The 18328-nt window shown below is 44.5% G+C and overlaps 1 protein-coding gene across 3 annotated transcripts in view; it reads left to right on the forward strand.

Annotated features, from left to right (window-relative positions):
* TAFA1 (TAFA chemokine like family member 1) overlaps positions 1-17986 on the forward strand; it is a 678093-nt gene extending 660107 nt beyond the window's left edge. Inside the window, exons 6-7 of one of the 3 annotated variants that reach the window (XR_014225583.1) lie at positions 2718-2786; positions 17089-17986. Coding sequence is in view for 2 of the 3 variants with exons in the window: in XM_082265572.1 (XP_082121698.1) it covers positions 2718-2735 (18 nt within the window). In the remaining variant the exon portion in view is untranslated. The remainder of the gene's footprint in view (positions 1-2717; positions 2787-17088) is intronic. The other 2 variants (XM_082265572.1, XM_082265573.1) reach the window with 2 other exon arrangements.
* Positions 17987-18328: the final 342 nt, after the last annotated feature.

Raw genomic sequence — 18328 nt, forward strand, 5'->3', positions numbered from 1 at the left:
GGTTGTTACCTTAATGCATATGAAGCTTTGTCCCTGTAGGGCTTGCTGTGTGATGACTTCTTGGGCCTCCCTCTGATTACCTGCAGACAGTTGCTGGGGATTTTTCACACATCCATCCTTACCCCCGTTTGTTCGTTACTCAATAATCAGTCCAGGGTTTGTTTTTTGTTTTGGTTTTGAATTTATTGTGAAACTTGGATGGGAGAAGGGAAAAGTGTGATCCTCAAACTTAACTGTTCACAGTAGATAAGGACAACTCTCACTTGGCCTCAGGAAGCAGACACACTGATTTTACCATACTGCCACGTGTATGGAAGAATTAAGTCTCTCTAGCAGCAGAATTAATGCAACTACTTTATCTTCAGGAAAATGACCTGTCCACTGACTTTTCTAGTTGAAGGGATGGCCCTCACAGAACAGGCCACATGACACAGATCTAGCCCCGCTCTCCAGCCAAAGCCCCCGAGCACATGTGCCCCTGGCATTTATACAGTCACCCAGCATGCAACTAGGCACTTTCCTCTGCCAATTGCTATGGCTGTAACAATGCCTGTGCCCTCACTTGTCAGGTTTCCTCCCGCTGTCTAATTCAATTCAGACAAGCTGAACTGTACCTGAGCACCATGAGAAGACCCTACCAATAGATAGACATAGAATGCATTGGGGTAAAAAACCTTGAGCCTTTAGAACCACATTAAAGGGGTTGTAAAGTCATAGGGTTTTTATCTTAATGCATTCTATGCCATAAGAAAAAGCCTTCTGTGTGCAACAGTCCCCTCAGCCCCTCTAAAAATTATCGGAGTTCCCTCTCTGTCCAGCCATGCCCACGAGTGTCTCAGCCATCCGAGATTCTCCCTCTTGATTTGCTGAGACAAAGCAGTGGCGCCATTGGCCCAATCGGGGGAGAGAGGGGGGGGGGGCGTGGCTGGTATGGTGCTTCGTGTCTGAATGGACACAGGAAGCTGTGACTCAGCATGGGTGCCCCATAGTGAGCTGCTTGCTGTGCGGGGACTCAACAGGAGGGAGGGGCCAGGAGAGCAGAAAAAGGACCCGAGAAGAGGAGGATCTGGGCTGCTCTGTGAAAATCCAACTGCACAGAGTAGGTAAGTATAACATGTTTGTTATTTTTATAGGGGAAAAAACGAGACTTTACAATCACTTTAAGCATGCTCCCTGTCAGCACTTGTGCATACATCAGATCCTAATCTGTTCTGAATATTCCCCTCAATCTCCCAACTCGTTGCTGTGCAGGAGATTGCAAGGGGCTGATATCAACACTAATTGCATTTAAAAGTATATATTATTTGTTTTAAATGACTAACTGCATTAAATTATATTTGGATCTGCCTGAGCCCTGAGGTTAAGTTTTAGGGCCGGTTCACACCAGAATCGCACAGAAACGCAGTCTGCATTCCTGGAAGATTCCTGTGCATTCCTCTGCAGTGCAATTTTGCAGCCCACTCGTTAGAATTGGCTGTGGAATGCGCCAGAACACACAAGAAGTAGTACATGCACTACTTTTAAAAAACACGCCGCACCAAATCGCATGGTACTGCATTACCATGCGATCTGGTGCCCACACTGCCTTTGCAATCTGCATTTGGAGTGCTGTTAACAATGTATTGGCACCTGCAGCAGATCGCACAGACAGTCCTTTTTTAATGCGGTGTGGAAAACACGCACGGAAACGCCTTTTACACACTATATTTTGGTGTAAACTGCAATCTTAGTATGGGTTTAGATCTGATGTGTTACCACACATGTAAACGTGCGTTTGTCACAAGTTAACGTGAATTGCAGTAGGGCAACCTATTCAAAATGAATGGACCTTTTAATGCACCTCCACTTCTTTTTCCACCACAATGCACAGATCGTTCATACTAAAAACCACATCCATTTTATCTTCCTTATTAACTCGATGCATTTTGCTAAAATAACAACATTTTGCTAAATTCCCCCTAAGTTTTACTGGAATTTCGGAGAAGCAATGGAAAGCCACAACTAAAAATAGATTTTGTCTAACATGATTATTTTCTATTGTCGTAAGCGCCATCTAGTCCCCATAATGGGATATTTGTTCCTGAAATGCTTCAATCAGAAAAGTTTCACATTTTGGTCACTAGATGGAAATCTGAGGCTGATTAGGATGGAAGTGATGATAACGAGGGCAATGATAATCAAACAACCTAATGTAAAAGGAATCAGAAAATGGAGCTGTGTTACTGTGGGTTTCATTTGTTGGTGGTAAAGCCTTTCCAGTTTTTAGCATCTCTGATTTGTTGCTTTTCATAACACCTTATAAAAAAAAAAAATGTGACCAGTTATCAAATTGCTACCGTTTAATGTAATCCAGATGAACAATACATTTCGGTCCATGTAGTATTTATAGATACATAAAGAATTAACCACACTGTTATGTCCTCCAGTAAAAATATGTCCTTTTCCTGCAGAAATGATATAATAAATGTACAATAATAATTATGGTTTTAATTATTAATTAAGGTTAAACCATTAAAACTGCAGAATGAACTAAAATAGATTCTGTATATGGCTGTCCTGAATATTACTTCACTTAAGCGTAATGATTACACGGCAGAATATTTAATTTTAGTACAGGAAGTATATATTTCATTTTTTTTTTATTTTCCTTCTTTGTTCTATAAAATTCAATATGTATATTTCTGGTGGAGGTTTACATTTTTTGTTCTGTTTTTAAGTTTCAGGGTCACTCATGACCACCTTCATGCAAGGCACGATGGCATCTGAGAGGCCCTGAAACCTAGTAGGTATAGTTATTGTTGTCACCCTAAAAGAATTAGTCCAGTCATTGGTAGTTGTTGTATTTTTTTAATTTTCAGTCCAAAGAAAACCCTGTGGTTAGTCGTCACTAGGCAAACTAAGTCTGTGTATTCAATTCACTAGACGTTGGCTTAACCCACTTAGCTACTAGACCAGGGGTTTCCAAACTATGGCCCATTGGCTAAATCCAGCCCACTGCAAGATTTTATTGGCTCTCTGATATAAGGGACCCTCATGTAGGGGAGACTTTGGTGGGGATTGTCATATAAGGGGGGACTCTGATTTAAGATGGTGTTTGATTTAAGGGGGACTTTTCTGGAGACCTTTCAAAAAGGGAAGACTTTGATCTAAACTGTCATATAAGGGGGACTCTGATGTAAGGGGGACTTTGATGAGGACTCTGTTGTAAATTGAAACTCTGATGAATGGGGGACTCCAAGTTAAGGGGAGATTCTGATAGGTATCCTTATATAAGGAGGGGGACTCAAATGTAAGGGGGACTTCAATTTATGTGGGACTTTGACAGGGACTCTATATGATGTAAGGGGAGACTAAAACTGATGAATGGGAGATGCTGATTTAAGGAGGACTTTGATAGGGGCTCTGATGTAACGGGAGATTGTGATGGGGACTTTCATATAAGATGGGGTCTGATGTAAGGGAGACTCTGGCTTAAAGGGGGCCTTAGATGGGGAATGCAATATAAGGGCTCTAATGTTGGGGGGGGGGGGGGGGGCTCTGATACATTGAGGTTTGTTTGGACTTTATCAGCTTTGTTTTACTTAAAGTTTTTTTTCTGATTTTCTAAATAATATCCTTTTGATTACAAAAAAAATGTAAAATGTATTCATTCATCTAAATTTGATTTGCTCATTTGTAAAACAAATTTTTGTTGGTCCATGAATGTTTATAAAATTTAGAATGTGGCCCTCAGTGACAAGTTTGGAGGCCCCTGCAGTAGACTATTAGAGTTTACTTTCTTAGATAGCAAATCCTTCCTTCCGTTCTCCCTCCCTTCCTTACTTCCTTTCTTTCCTTCCTCCCTCCCTTCCTTCCTCCCTTCCTTCCTCGAAAACCGTTTTTGACAAAATTATTTTAATGTCTGGGACACTTACTTGCAGTTAGAAATTACAAAAGGTACTACCTACTGGGGGTCACAGAAGACCACAATGCCAACATTTAGGACAACCCAAGTGATGGCACTTTTAGATGGCCATGAAGTAATGGTGCACCTATACTAGGGGGTTCATAAAGCAATCTAATCCTTAGGGGTCACTGATACTGGGGGTGGGGTGGGGGGCTCTTAAAAAAAAGTGGCTTATGGACCTTTTACCCAAATGAATTAATGAATGACTTATTTTAACCAACAAAAAGTAGAATTAGTAGTTTTGAAAGCTACATTATGTGTTTATTCAGTTAAAAAAAGTTTTGGTCGTTCTGTGGAACCATGGGGGGAAATTTCAATTTGCTTCCTGTCCCACATACAACATATTTTTTCTTTCTTGTGTTGTCTTGCCTTGCCATTGCCTTGCCTTCCTTTCCATTGTCTTCCCTTCTTTTCTCTTGTCTTCCCTTCCCTCTCCCCTGCCTTCCCTTCCTTTCCTTTCCCTGTCCCTTGCATTCCCTTCCCTTCCTTTCCCTTGTCTTCCCTTCTTTTCCCTTGTCTTCCCTTCCCTCTCCCCTGCCTTCCCTTCCTTTCCCTTCCCTATCCCTTGCATTCCCTTCCCTTCCTTTCCCTTGTCTTTCCTTCTTTTCCCTTATATTTCCTTCCCTCTCCCCTGCCTTCCCTTTCTTTCCCTTCCCTGTCCCTTGCATTCCCTTCCTTTCTCTTGTATTCTATTCCTTTCCCTTCCTTTCCCTTCCCTTCTCTTCTTTCCTTCAAAAACATAATTTGGGCACCCCAAAACTAACACACAGGTGTCACAAAATTTTGCTATGCTCAAATTTGTGGTACACAGCAATGGCACATTACCCATTAAGGGGTCACAGAAAATAATTTAGGATATCTCAGGTGTTTGTAAAGCAATGCACACTTGCTCTAGTTCTAAAAGCTTTCACACATCCTGGGTGGAACTGAATTCTGGGTGAAAGTTATGCTTGCGTGTATAGTCTGGCCCTGGTCTCAGGGGTTGTAAAAAGACACAAGTCCATCTAGTTCATCCTTTTAGTTCAGCTCTGTCCTACTTTTTTGTATCTCGCTAAACGCAGGGAAAATTTGTAGACCCAGCTGAGTGCAGGGCCGGGACAAGGGGTGGGCAGGAGGGACGGCTGCCCTGGGTGCAATAGTTTATTACAGGAATGTGGACGCCCTTACCCTAACCCTAAGGGAAGGGGGGGGCGCAGTTTGGCATCTTTGCCCTGGGTGCAGGATGGCCTTGTCCCAGCACTGGCTGTGTGTATGGCCCCATTGGTTCCTATAGCACTGCATTTAGATGCAAAGAAAACCATAAGCTGTACGCATCTAAACGCTGTGTTTTAGAAGCCTGTTTGAATGTGCCCTTAGTGGTCATGATGCACTCTTACTAAGGAGATCATTAGGCAATCCCACCTTTTTGGCTGCAGTTACACTTTAATAAAGATCACCAATGCATTAGCCAGGGAGTTAAATGACGTCAATTCAAATAAAGACTTTGAAGCTGAAAAGATAACATGAAATGATATTGGCATGTATTGTATGTGTGTGCTTGTGGTAAAAAAGATGAAAATTGCTACTGTCAGAAAGTTTTGTGACTCTTGTGATTTTCAGCAAATTGCGGGATTGTTTGACAATCATATGGTTTTTTGTACAGTAAAATAAAGCCATAGCACTGTCTAGATGCTAGCAGGAATCAGCTGTCAGGTTTGAAATGTATTGTAGCAGTGCCCATACATAATTAATACTGTGTACTGTGTACATGATTTGGATGTACTCTGGGAGAAAACAGTGACAAGGTAAACAAGCGCCTGAGTGTTACGTGGAAGAACTGCCGACATTTGTAAGACTTTGTCAGTGGAATCTGAACAAGCGGCCCTAGAGCTATGACATTAATTGACTGCACTTCAACAGTCAACCTACACACTCCATGCCACTCGATAACCGAAGAAAAGATGAACATTTTCCTTATATCACAGTATAGAGCAGCTAAGGTATTTAAAGTGAAACAGTGATTCAAAAAACAGCGGAGATTCTATCAACATGTATGTATTGGCAAAAAATAAAAAAATTACACAGTACCCTAAAAAAATATTCATATCCCTTGAAATATTTTCACATTTTGTCATGTAGAAACCAAAAACGTGAAAGCAGCAGGCCAGCAGCTGAAGGCGCAGGATAAGCGCAGGGTCTGGATTTGGCAAAATAGGCAAGAGTGAACTAAGGGGTTAACAATAATAAGGGCTAAGAATAAATAGAGGACTTACCTTATTGGTGGAGGACAGGGTGGGGCAGGGTGTGGTCCTAGGGGTCTTCTAGTGGGACGTGCTAGTTGTAGCATCAGTTTAGCAAGGGGAGAGCGTAGGAAAAGATTCTCCCTCCTTCCCACCAATTTTTTCAGTTTTATCTTGGGTTTCCTTTTAGGGGTAGGATGGCGATTGTGTTGTCATGGCAGCGGGGTTTTTGAAGGCAGGGGGTGGTTACATTCTTTGGAGAACGAGGGTCTGGGCCCATCTTCGATATGGGTGTATCTGCCCTAATAAGTGTCTGAAGTAATATGGAAGTGGTTAAGCTGGCTGTATCAGCTGGAGTATGGATAAACGTTTGTCCCCAAGGTGGTGTAATTGCGGCTGGGGGCCCCTGGTGACGCAAATTGGTGCCAGATACAGCCGGTTGGTCATTTAAGGGTGCCTTCAAAAACCTTAAGACCTATTAGAAGAGCAGGTAGCTATATCAGGCTGTTTATGTTATGTTATCTTGTTAACCACTTAAGCCCCGGAAGATTTTACCCCCATTCCGACCAGGGGGTATTTTGCGATTCGGCACTGCGTGACTTTAACGGACAATTGCGCGGTCGTGCGACGCTGTACCTAAACGAATTTGGCATCCTTTTTTCCCACAAACAGAGCTTTCTTTTGGTGGTAGTTGATCACCTGTGCGATTTTTTGATCACGCGCTATAAACAAAAAAAGAGCGTCAATTTTGCAAAAATAACAATATTTTTCAAATTTTTTTATATGAAATTCCCCCCCAAAAAAATGTAAAAATCAAAATTTTTTAACATTTTCGGCCAATTTGTTTTATGCTACCTATGTTTGGTAAAAAAAATCGCAAAAAGCGTATTTTGATTGGTTTGCGCAAAAGTTATCGCGTTTACTAACAAAGGGAAAGATTTTTGTCATTTTTGTTGTTTTTTTTTTTTAACGCGTAATGGCGGCGATCTGCGATTTTTTTTGCGGTACTGCGACATTGAGGCGGACAGATCGGACCCTTGACTGACATTTTTGACACTTTTGGGGTTACCAGTGACATTTCTACAGTAATCAGTGCTATATATATGCACTGTTACTGTAAAAATACACTGGTAGTGAAGGGGTTAACTTTATTTGGGAGGGAGGGGCTGTGTGTGTCCCTAGGGGCGTGCTTTCTACTGTGATTGGCTGTGGCTTCAGCTGTAAGGACACTGATCAACGGATCTACATAGTAGATCCATGTGATCAGTGTCTTTGCAGCGAGGAGAATGACAGGCAGCTTGTTTACACAAGCTGCCTGACATTCTCCCTCTCCCCCGCCGATCACCGAGTGACCGGCGGACATCGGGTCCGCTGGTCACACGCGCGGGGGGGTCCGTGACCACGCGGGAGCGGGAGCGCGCCTCCGGGGGCGCACGCTCGCTCCCTAGACCCTCACAAGCAAGCAACGTAGCCCTACGTTAGTTTGCCTGTGAGGGGCTGACCGCCGACGTAGATAGTCGTGCGGCGGTCGGCAAGTGGTTAAGAAGAATGTTATATTGTGTAATGAAGAGATTTGTTATTTATGTTTGTTTAATAAAGGGGCTGTTATGGCCAGTAAAACCCAAAATAAAGATGTATTGGTCTGAAGCTATTTTATGTCGGGTAAAATTGGTTGAAGGGAAATGGCGGTTGTTGGATAGGTTATGGCAGCTGTAACATTGGGCAATACCCCAGTCATGTATTTTATTGGGATTTTATGTGATAGACCAACACAAAGTGGCACATACTTGTTAAGTGGAAGGAAAATGATAAATGGTTTTCAAATTTTTTTTACAAATAAATCTTTGAAAAGTGGGCATTTGTATTCAGCCCCCTGAGTCAGTACTTTGTAGAACCACCTTTCGCTGCAATTACAGCTGCAAGTCTTTTTGGGGATGTCTCTACCAGCTTTTCACATCTAGAGAGGGACATGTTTGCCCATTATTCTTTGCAAAATAGCTCAAGCTCTGTCAGATTGGATGGAGAGCGTCTGTGAACAGCAATTTTCAAATCTTGCCACAGATTCTCAATTGGATTGATGTCTGGACTTTGACTGGGCCATTCTATCACATGAATATGCTTTGATCTAAACCATTCCATTGTAGCTCTGGCTGTATGTTTAGGGTCATTGTCCTGCTGGAAGGTGAACCTCCGCCCCAGTCTCAAGTCTTTTGCAGACTCTAACAGGTTTTCTTCTAATATTGCCGTCTATTTTTCTCCATCCATCTTCCCATCAACTCTGACCAGCTTCCCTGTCCCTGCTGAAGAAAAGCATCCCCACAACATGATGCTGCCACCACCATGTTTCACTGTGGGAATGGTGTGTTCAGGGTGATATGCAGTGTTAGTTTTCCGCCACACATAGCATTTTGCTTTCAGGCCAAAGAGTTCACTTTTGGTCTTATCTGACCAAAGCATCTTCTTCCACGTTTGCCGTGTACCCCACATGGCTTATTGTAAACTGCAAACTGGACCCCTTATGGCTTTCTTTCAACAATGGCTTTCTTTTTGTCACTCTTCCATAAAGGCCAGATTTGTGGAGTGCATGACTAATAGTTGTCCTGCAGACAAATTCTCCCACCTGAGCTGTGGATCTCCGCAGCTCCTCCAGAGTTACCATGAACCTCTTGGCTGCATCTCTGATTAATGCTCTCCTTGCCCAGCCTGTCAGATTAGGTGGACGCCATGTCTTTGTAGGTTTGCAGTTGTGCAATACTCTTTCCATTTTCAGATGATGGATTGAACAGTGCTCCGTGAGATGTTCAAAGCTTGGGATTTTTTTTATAACCTAATCCTGCATTAAACTTCTCAACAACTTTATCCCTGACCTGTCTTGTGTGTTCCTTGGCCTTGGAAGGAGCAAAGAGTTCAGGGTTCAGCAAAAGTCAAGGCACAGGGCAGAGTTAGATCAGACAGGATGCTGCTCAGCATCTCAGGTAGCTCGGCAAGAAGAATCACTGCCAGACACAGCAGAGGTCCCAGGATCAAATCCAATCCCAGGAGTAAGCATGTTTTTTGTAGACTTCCAGTGAGAGTCTGTCATCTCCTGGAACTCTACAGTTAAGGAAGGAACTGGCCGCTACCTGAACTTCTTTCAACATGATAGAGAAGTTTAGATACTGTAACGGAACCTCAACCCACACTGTACTTGTGGTCTTCCATCAGTATACGGCTTCCTTGCAGTCATGAACATAGATATCAAATCCTAGTCGCCCCCATATAAAGCTAGCCGACAACTTAGCTTGTACAAGTTTTTGAACCTTCTCCTTTATTGTACAGTTTCACACTCAATTTATACCCACATGAGCACATCCCCCTCCTGATCAAAATACCACACACAGGTCAGGGGTTACCTGATTACATTATCATATGCAGATGAAATTGTATACAGAAACAGAATTAACCTGAACTAATTATCTAGCCATCTGGACAGAACTATGTGGGCTCGTTAACATTTAACAATGGGACAGGCACAGGGCCGGACTGGCCTACCGGGATACCGGGAGATTTCCCGGTAGGCCGACTGCCCTGGGGCCGCTTTGAGAGCAGCAGCACTCAGAGGGCCCGCCTGCGCGCAAATTCCAGCTGCCCGCAAGTTCCGGCCGCCCGCCATTCTCGGCCGCCCGCCCGCAAGTTCCGGCCGCCTGCCCGCCATAACCATTCTCGGCCGCTCGCCCGCAAGTTCCGGCCGCCTGCCCGCCATAACCACTCTCGGCCACTCGCCCGCAAGCTCCGGCCGCCTGCCCGCCATAACCATTCTCGGCCGCTCGCCCGCAAGTTCCGGCCGCCTGCCCGCCATAACCACTCTCGGCCACTCGCCCGCAAGCTCCGGCCGCCTGCCCGCCATTCTCGGCCGCTCGCCCGCATGTTCCGTTCCGCCGCTGTGTGACTGGGGGAGTGGCCTGGCCACCGTTGTCTGCTCGCTGCTAAGGGGAGGCTGGCTGAGTGAGCAGTGTCACTGCAGACCGCCTATCCTCTCGACTCCGCCCAATCGCCCATTGCTTCAGCGAGAGAAGCTGAAGGTGCCGGTAGTACACCGGTGGAAGGAGAAAGTCAGCCGACGCTGTTGCTGACGACCAATAGAGTGAGGGGGAGGAGCTCTGCTCTCTGCTGGGAGACCCGCCGCCACACTTCAGAAGAAGCATCCCTGCAGGGCAGCACGTGTGAAGAGGCACTGAGGCTGAATCGACTGACAAAGTAAGTACAGTAATCAGCAGTGCAATTGATCCCATCCTCCATCACCACTGCCCCCTGCTGATCCCACCACCGACACCCCCACAGATTTTATCCCTGATAGGAAGGGGGGGGGCACTCCAGCCCCCCATCACCACTGCCACTAATCTCCCCTCAGTCACCACTATAGCTGCCACTGATCCCACTCCCCTCACCACCATCACTGATCCAACCCCCCCCCCCCACCACCACCACCACCACCACCACCCCTGCCACTGATCCCACACCCCCACCACCACCACTGATCCCACCACCACCAGCACTGATCCCATCCCCCTCACCACCCCCCCCTGCTGCCCACCCCTGCCGCCACTCATCCCACCCCCCTCATCACTACCACCACCGCTGCCACCGATCCCACCCCCCTCACCACCGCTGCCACCGATCCCACCCCCCTCATCACCACCACCGCTGCCACCGATCCCACCCCCCTCATCACCACCACCGCTGCCACTGATCCCACCCCCCTCACCACCACCACCGCTGCCACTGATCCCACCCCCCTCACCACCACCACCGCTACCACTGATCCCACCCCCCTCATCACCACCACCGCTGCCATCGATCCCTCCCCACCTCACCACCACCGCTGCCACTGATCCCACCCCCTCACCACCACCCTCACCACTGCCACTGATCCCAACCCCCCCTCACCACCACCATCTTCATCACCACTGCTGCCACTGATCCCACCCCCTCACCACATCCACTGCCACTTATCCCACCCCCTTCAGCACTGCCACTGATATCACCCTCCTCACCACTACAACCAGGGCTGAAGCCTATCCTGAAGCTATTCTCCCCTACGCTGCAGCAGCCGGCAGCAGAAAAAAGAGAAGAAGCGTCAGAGCTGCTGTAGGGGCACAAAGGACAGCAGACGGAAAGTGGTCATCAACAGTTGTTTACTAGAACAGATCTCCTGTGGTTCCCCCCTTCCCTCTGCAGCAACTGAAAACATATGGGAGGGAGAGAAGATGAAGCCAGCAGCGCTGCGAGTAAGGGGGACACATACAGGGGAGTCTGGGCAGTAGGGAAAAGGGTGCATCTGATCATGGACAGGAGGGGGTGATCAGTATAGAGGGGGGCAATTGCAAGAACCAAAGCAGCAGGAGAGGGAGGAGGAAAAGCCAGCTTTCAGCTGCTGCAGGGAGACCCATACAGGGGATCGGTTCCTGTAATTTTCCTCCCGCCACACCAGTCACCCCCCTTTTCCATGATCTGATTCCTCCTACTGCCTGGGCCCTCCTGCTGAACTGATGGGGCCTGGGCCTCATACAGGAGGCCCGTACCCAGCTCACTCCTCTTGGCCCTGCTTCCTAGCTGGGGGGGTTGCCTAGGGTGTCAAAAATCTTTCCACCAGCCCTGGTGGCACCCGTATAGTATATGGCTGCAGCTAGGCCGGGGAAGGCCAGTAGTGACGTAATGGCACTGGGCGGTGTCATTTTTATAGAAGGGCACTGATCTTGGTCGGGGTGGTGAAGCGCGCCTTTCTACACCAGGGGCGGGTAAGACTGGACCCCTCCGCAGCCTCTGACATCTCCTGTGCCATGTCTGCAACCTCTGACATCTCCTGTGCCATGTCTGCAACCTCTGACATCTCCTGTGCCATGTCTGCTACCTCTGACATCTCCTGTGCCATGTCTGCAACCTCTGACATCTCCTGTAACATGTCTGCAACCTCTGACATCTCCTGTAACATGTCTGCAACCTCTGACATCTCCTGTACCATATCTGCAACCTCTGACATCTCCTGTGCCATGTCTGCAACCTCTGACATCTCCTGTGCCATGTCTGCATCCTCTGACATCTCCTGTGCCATGTCTGCAACCTCTGACATCTCCTGTGCCATGTCTGCAACCTCTGACATCTCCTGTATCATGTCTGCAACCTCTGACATCTCCTGTATCATGTCTGCAACCTCTGACATCTCCTGTATCATGTCTGCACAGCCTATGATCATCTCTTGTCTTTTATCATGTCTGCAGTCTGAGGGGGAGTCTGGAGAGGAGTCAGGTGTGGGAGTGCCACCAGGATGGGGGTCAGGGGAGAAGTAAGATGTATGTGGACTGTGGAGAGAAGACTATAGGATAAACCCAGAGCCAACAAGCTGGAACCAACTGACTGGGCCCTGCACGGTGCACCTGAGAGGAGGTCAGTGACAGCTCCGCCAGACCAGTCTGAGTAGGGGTCAGTGACGTAAGGGGGAAGTGAATACAGTAACCCCCCTTCTTTCTGCAGAAGGTAGTCTCTGGTCACATTTCCAGAGTTTCTGGGGTTCCCCTTTACATCAGTCTGCAGGATTCACCATTACAATGCAAGGGGGAACTCTGCGGACCCTCATGTAAAGACAGACTTTGATTATTTTTTATTCTCGTAATATATCACCATCGCAATAAGTGGACTGTTCTTGATAATTGCTCCACTTTTAACTGGAATTTGCTCTTATGTACAGTATGTATGTATGTATCTATCTATATACATATAGATATAAAACCCTATGTGATTTTATATCTGTCTTATCTACATATAATACACGCTTTACATGTGCTTTAAAATGCATGGTTTTCCCTTTTATGATCAAGAAAATAATGACGCTATGCTGTTGGGCCGGTATAATAATGCTATGGGGCTGGTATGAAATTATTTCCAGGGCTGGTTTTTATTCCCAGTCCGGCCCTGGACAGGCAGACTTAACACAATCCACATCCCACCTTAAAACAGGAAATAGGACAAGACTGCCAATGACAGTTAAAGTACATGGAATACACATCTACATATTGCTATGATTATTTAGGAGTCAGACTTCATGGCAACAGGCTATAGGTCTCACAGTGTAAAGTTGGATTAAATCTTCATATTTCTTCAGAGATATTGCAAATATTACTGTCCCACTTGAAGCAATCCAAACTGTTAAGTATCTGTTTTTCACTCCCAGTGACGGTGAGTACCGTCACAGATACAAACTTAGATGAGATGGGGACAATTTAGGCAGGTCAACAGATAAAACCTGCATGAGAGATTCCAGTGTGTACAATTGATAAATATCTGAGTAATACCGGACAAATTCTACCATCACTCGGGCGAATTAACCAAAGTGCCAGTTCAGGTTATCAATGCACCTATGGTTTGTGAAGTTTGCAGAACATTTAATATTTTCGCAAGTAGGTGGCCAGTTTGTTCCCCTCTTTCATAAAATGCAAGTTATGAGACTGGGCCAAATCAGCAAGAGCTTCTTGTGCAGATAGCCACCCTTGTGGAGTCAGAAGGGTTAGATATATACTCCTGCTTCAACCTTTGTAGGGAGGGGCAAGTTGTAAAAAAGGTAATACGGGTCCAGCGAGGAAGCTGCTCAGATAGTTGTAGAAAAGGAGAAGAACTTTGGAAGTAAATGTGAGCAGGGAGATGAGTCTTAAGTTGTTCAAACAAGTGGGGTCCAACAAGGGTTTTGCAAGTATACGGATGACCAGTGCATGTTTTACAGAGATTGGGAAGATGCCAGAATTTCTGACTTGACTCTGCATACTTGTTTAAGGCCAAAGGATGCCACTTTGTTTTTCTCAGCACAAGCCTTGTTTGAAAAAACAAGATAATGTCAACAGCTTCCCTGCTTGCTTACTCACAGGATTCCTTTAAACTGCCAACATAATAACCATTTTAATACAAGAATTACAGATGTACAGATTGTTTGGGGTAAGGCAGAGCTGACATACAACACTGAGCAATCATCTGTAAAGGGAAACAGCCCCAGGTCAACTTCACGTATTGCATAGACTCTAGAAAACATAGTTTGAGCTTCCACTCTGTTTCTGTTGTAGTGATAATATGAACACTAAGCTTTCCATGGGCTGCTGTAATATTTAAAAATAAGAACTGCATTGATAGGTGCCTTAAGATTGTGCTCAAGCCAGTTATTCTTACCTTGAACGCAGATTATCATGCCTGGTCAACTCTAGCTGTCTGAGGGTGTAATGATGCAAGCTAAATGGTAATAATCTATGATGTTGAAATTATTGTGTACACAACTGTGGCTAATGTTACAATAATTCGGAATCAATTTACACAGAATGCTGTGTACTTATTTTGCACAGTATGAGGCGCATAGATTGTCCATCGCCATTGTAGACCTCTCACGTCAGTCATGACTCATTGGTTTAGCATAGAATGAAGGTAATGACACTTCCTGAGAGTTCAGAACTGTACAACTATTTGGATACCTCTTAGGGCTCTTTCACACAGACATATACATATGTAAAATACCGACATATTTCGACACCCAGGAGCCACAGGTGTTTTGTACAGCCATCTGTACAAATAAATTAAAGGATACGGCTGTATGCAGGTATAAGATGATCCTAGCATAAACACATCTAGGTGTACAAACATACGCCCTTGATTGCAGGCAGTCTGGGACCTGAGCTGTCGTCAATATGCATATGCATATATATGCTGAGACCAGTATATAACCTCTGGGCACCTAAATGTGGGCAAATATACAGTATCTCACTGAAGTGAGTACACCCCTCACATTTTGGTAAATATTTTATTCTACCTTTTCATGTGACAACACTGAAGAAATGCCACTTTGCTACAATGTAAAGTAGTGAGTGTACAGCTTTTATACCAGTGTAAATTTGCTGTCCCCTCAAAATAACTCAACACACAGCCATTAATGTCTAAACCGCTGGCAACAAAAGTGAGTACACTCCTAAGTTAAAAAGTCAAAATTGGGCCCAAAGTGTCATTATCTTGTGTGGCAACCATTATTTTCCAGCACTGCCTTAACCCTCTTGGGCATGGAGTTCACCAGAGCTTCACAGGTTGCCACTGGAGTCCTCTTCCACTCCTCCATGACGACATCACGGAGCTCGTAGATGTTAAAGACCTTGCGTTCCTCCACCTTCAATTTGAGGATACCCCACAGATGCTCAATAGGGTTTAGGTCTGGAGACATGCTTGGCCAGTCCATCACCTTTACCCTCAGCTTCTTTAGCAAGGCAGTGGTCGTCTTGGAGGTGTGTATTGGGTTGTTATCATGTTAGAATACTGCCCTGCGGCCCAGTCTCCGAAGGGAGGGGATCACACTCTGCTTCAGTATGTCACAGTACATGTTGGCATTCATGGTTGCCTCAATGAACTGTAGCTCCCCAGTGCCGGCAGCACACATGCAGCCCCAGACCATGACACTCCCACCACCATGCTTAACTGTAGGCAAGACACATATGCCCCACCTAGTTGCCACCACACACACTAGACACCATCTGAAACAAATAAGTTTATCTTGGTCTCATCAGACCACAGGACATGGTTCCAGTAATCCATGTCCTTAGTCTGCTTGTCTTAAGCAAACTGTTTGCGGGCTTTCTTGTGCATCATGTTTAGAAGAGGCTTCCTTCTGGGACGACAGCCATGCAGACCAATTTAGTGCAGTGTGCGGCATATGGTCTGAGCACTGACAGGCTGACACCCCCACCCTTTCAACCTCTGCAGCAATGCTGGCAGCCGTTAAGCACGTGTACTCAACTTCTTTGGTCGACCATGGTGAGGCCTGTTCTGAGTGGAATCTTTCCTGTTAAACCGCTGTATGGTCTTGGCCACCATGCTGCAGCTCAATTTCAGGGTCTTGGCAATCTTCCTATAGCCTAGGTCATCTTTATGTAGAGCAACAATTCTTTTTTCAGTTCCTCAGAGAGTTCTTTACCATGAGGTGCCATGTTGAACTTCCAGTGACCAGTATGAGAGAGCGAGAGCGATAACACCAAATTTAACACGCCTGCTTCCCATTCACACCTGAGACCTTGTAACACTAATGAGTCACATAACACCGGGGAGGGAAATGGCTAATTGAGCCCAATTTGGACATTATCACTTAGGGGTGTACTCACTTATGTTGCCAGCGGTTTAGACATTAATGGCTGTGGGTTGAGTTATTTTGAGGGGACAGCAAATTTGCACTGTTATACAAGCTGTACACTCGCTAATTTACATTGTAGCAAAGTGTAATTTCTTCAGTGTTGTAACATGAAAAGATATATTATAATATTTACAAAAATGTGAGGGGTGTACTCACTTTTGTGAAATACTGTACATTGTACAGCCATAAACACCTGTGTGTATGAGCCCTTATTCAGATAACAAGAAATCAGACAGAGAATATCATAGAGTCACTCCAGAAGAAGTACATATGCGTGTGAGCTATTTACTATTCAAAAAGCCCATAACAATAAAATATTGCATATTAGTATTTTGTATTTTCTTTATCAAGCAGCATTTTAGGCTCCTTTTCACATATTTTTTTAGGCATCCCTTAGTTCTGCTAAAAAAAAAAATATATATATAATTTCACCAATACACTAAGCTAGATAAAAATTCACTTTGTAAAAAGAAAATTGTCATCCTAATGAACAAGGTAAAGTTGTTAAAATGTTTAATTTTGTTTCACTTCATTCACTAACTGATGTAGAACCATTGACAATGTCTAATGGCTGTGACATGAGATTGGGCCTAGTAGGTTAGAAGTTAGGTGGGCAAAGCTCTTATGTGCATAGCAATGCTATTTAGTGACATCTATACTGTGGTTATGCTTATATATTTATATTTTGTTACTGTGCCCATGTATCCCAAAAATTATAGATATTTATGCTTGTTTTTCAGATTCATCCGAGATCCTAATATTTTTGGCAGTCGTCATATGAACCTGAAGAGGCCATATGAAAACTTTATTAAAAAAAAAAAAAAAGCATATTAAGGATTTACAAGCCAAATGGATATTTTACTTGCACTTTTGACTTTATACCGACAAACTCTTTGCGATTTCACTATGTGAAATAGATTTCACCTTGGAAAGCAAAAAAACAAAAAAACAAAATCTATACTTCGACTTTGCCAACAACGGGGCTGGAAACGTTCAACCATTTTGTGTTGAAACATCAAAATTTGGCCGACTGGATTACAGTTTTATATAATAAACAACATGTAAATATATATAAATATATATCTAGCTGGAAATTCAACTAAAAAAGTAAAACTTCTGTTTCCTTCGTCTTTCTTGGACCAATATCATATTTATATCGCTAAAGAAAACTGCCTGGAAAAGGGTCATATTTTCCATCGAGCCCTGAGTACTAGAGAATCTTCAGCATATATCGAATAAAAATCTTCCTCCGATTCTTGATGAACCTAATGGTGAAATACATTATTTTTTCTAATGTGTTCCAAGAGCTTTTTACCCATGTGTGATTATAGCATGCCGGCTTTGATTATGTAACATTTTCTTAAAAAAAAAGTTGGCTCCCGCCTCTTTCTTTAATTATTTTTTTACAAGAAGGTCGGCAGAAATGGAAACTGTTTCAAACAGGACCCAACGTATTTCACAGTCGAAGGCATGGGATAACATTTTATTTGTATTATTACTGGTGTAAATAGAAAGCCAACGGGATTTGTATAACCGGTGCTGTCTGCGGTCAACCCTATTGGATTCCAATGTTTTGCACTTGCTTTTTCCTTCAAACGTAGACGTCTCAATAAATATTATTTTGCTTCATTTTTTTAATGCTTGGTAATAGACAGACTGAGTTGGTGTTAATAAATATTTAGGAAGCTTTATTTTATTTATGGAATATATTTAATTTCGCAATTTTTCTTCAATTCCTGGACATTTAGCATTAAAGTGTATAACATCATAAAATGTGCATTTCGTGTTTGTTTTAAACAGTAACTAAATGCTGGAAGCTGTATCAAAAATTGGCAAGCAGAGAACAACACTCTAGTCCCTAGTAATGCCTGTGATTTCCCTGCAGCTTATCTTTTCCCTACTACTGACTTACCATGCCTTGTTCTGCACTGTGTCTCTAAGTGGGGGTGGCAGAGCTTTGCTTCCTCACGTCAGAGCCTC

This window comes from Pelophylax lessonae, assembly GCF_965119305.1.
Source record: "Pelophylax lessonae genome assembly, chromosome: 8".
Classification (NCBI taxonomy): Eukaryota; Metazoa; Chordata; class Amphibia; order Anura; family Ranidae; genus Pelophylax; species Pelophylax lessonae.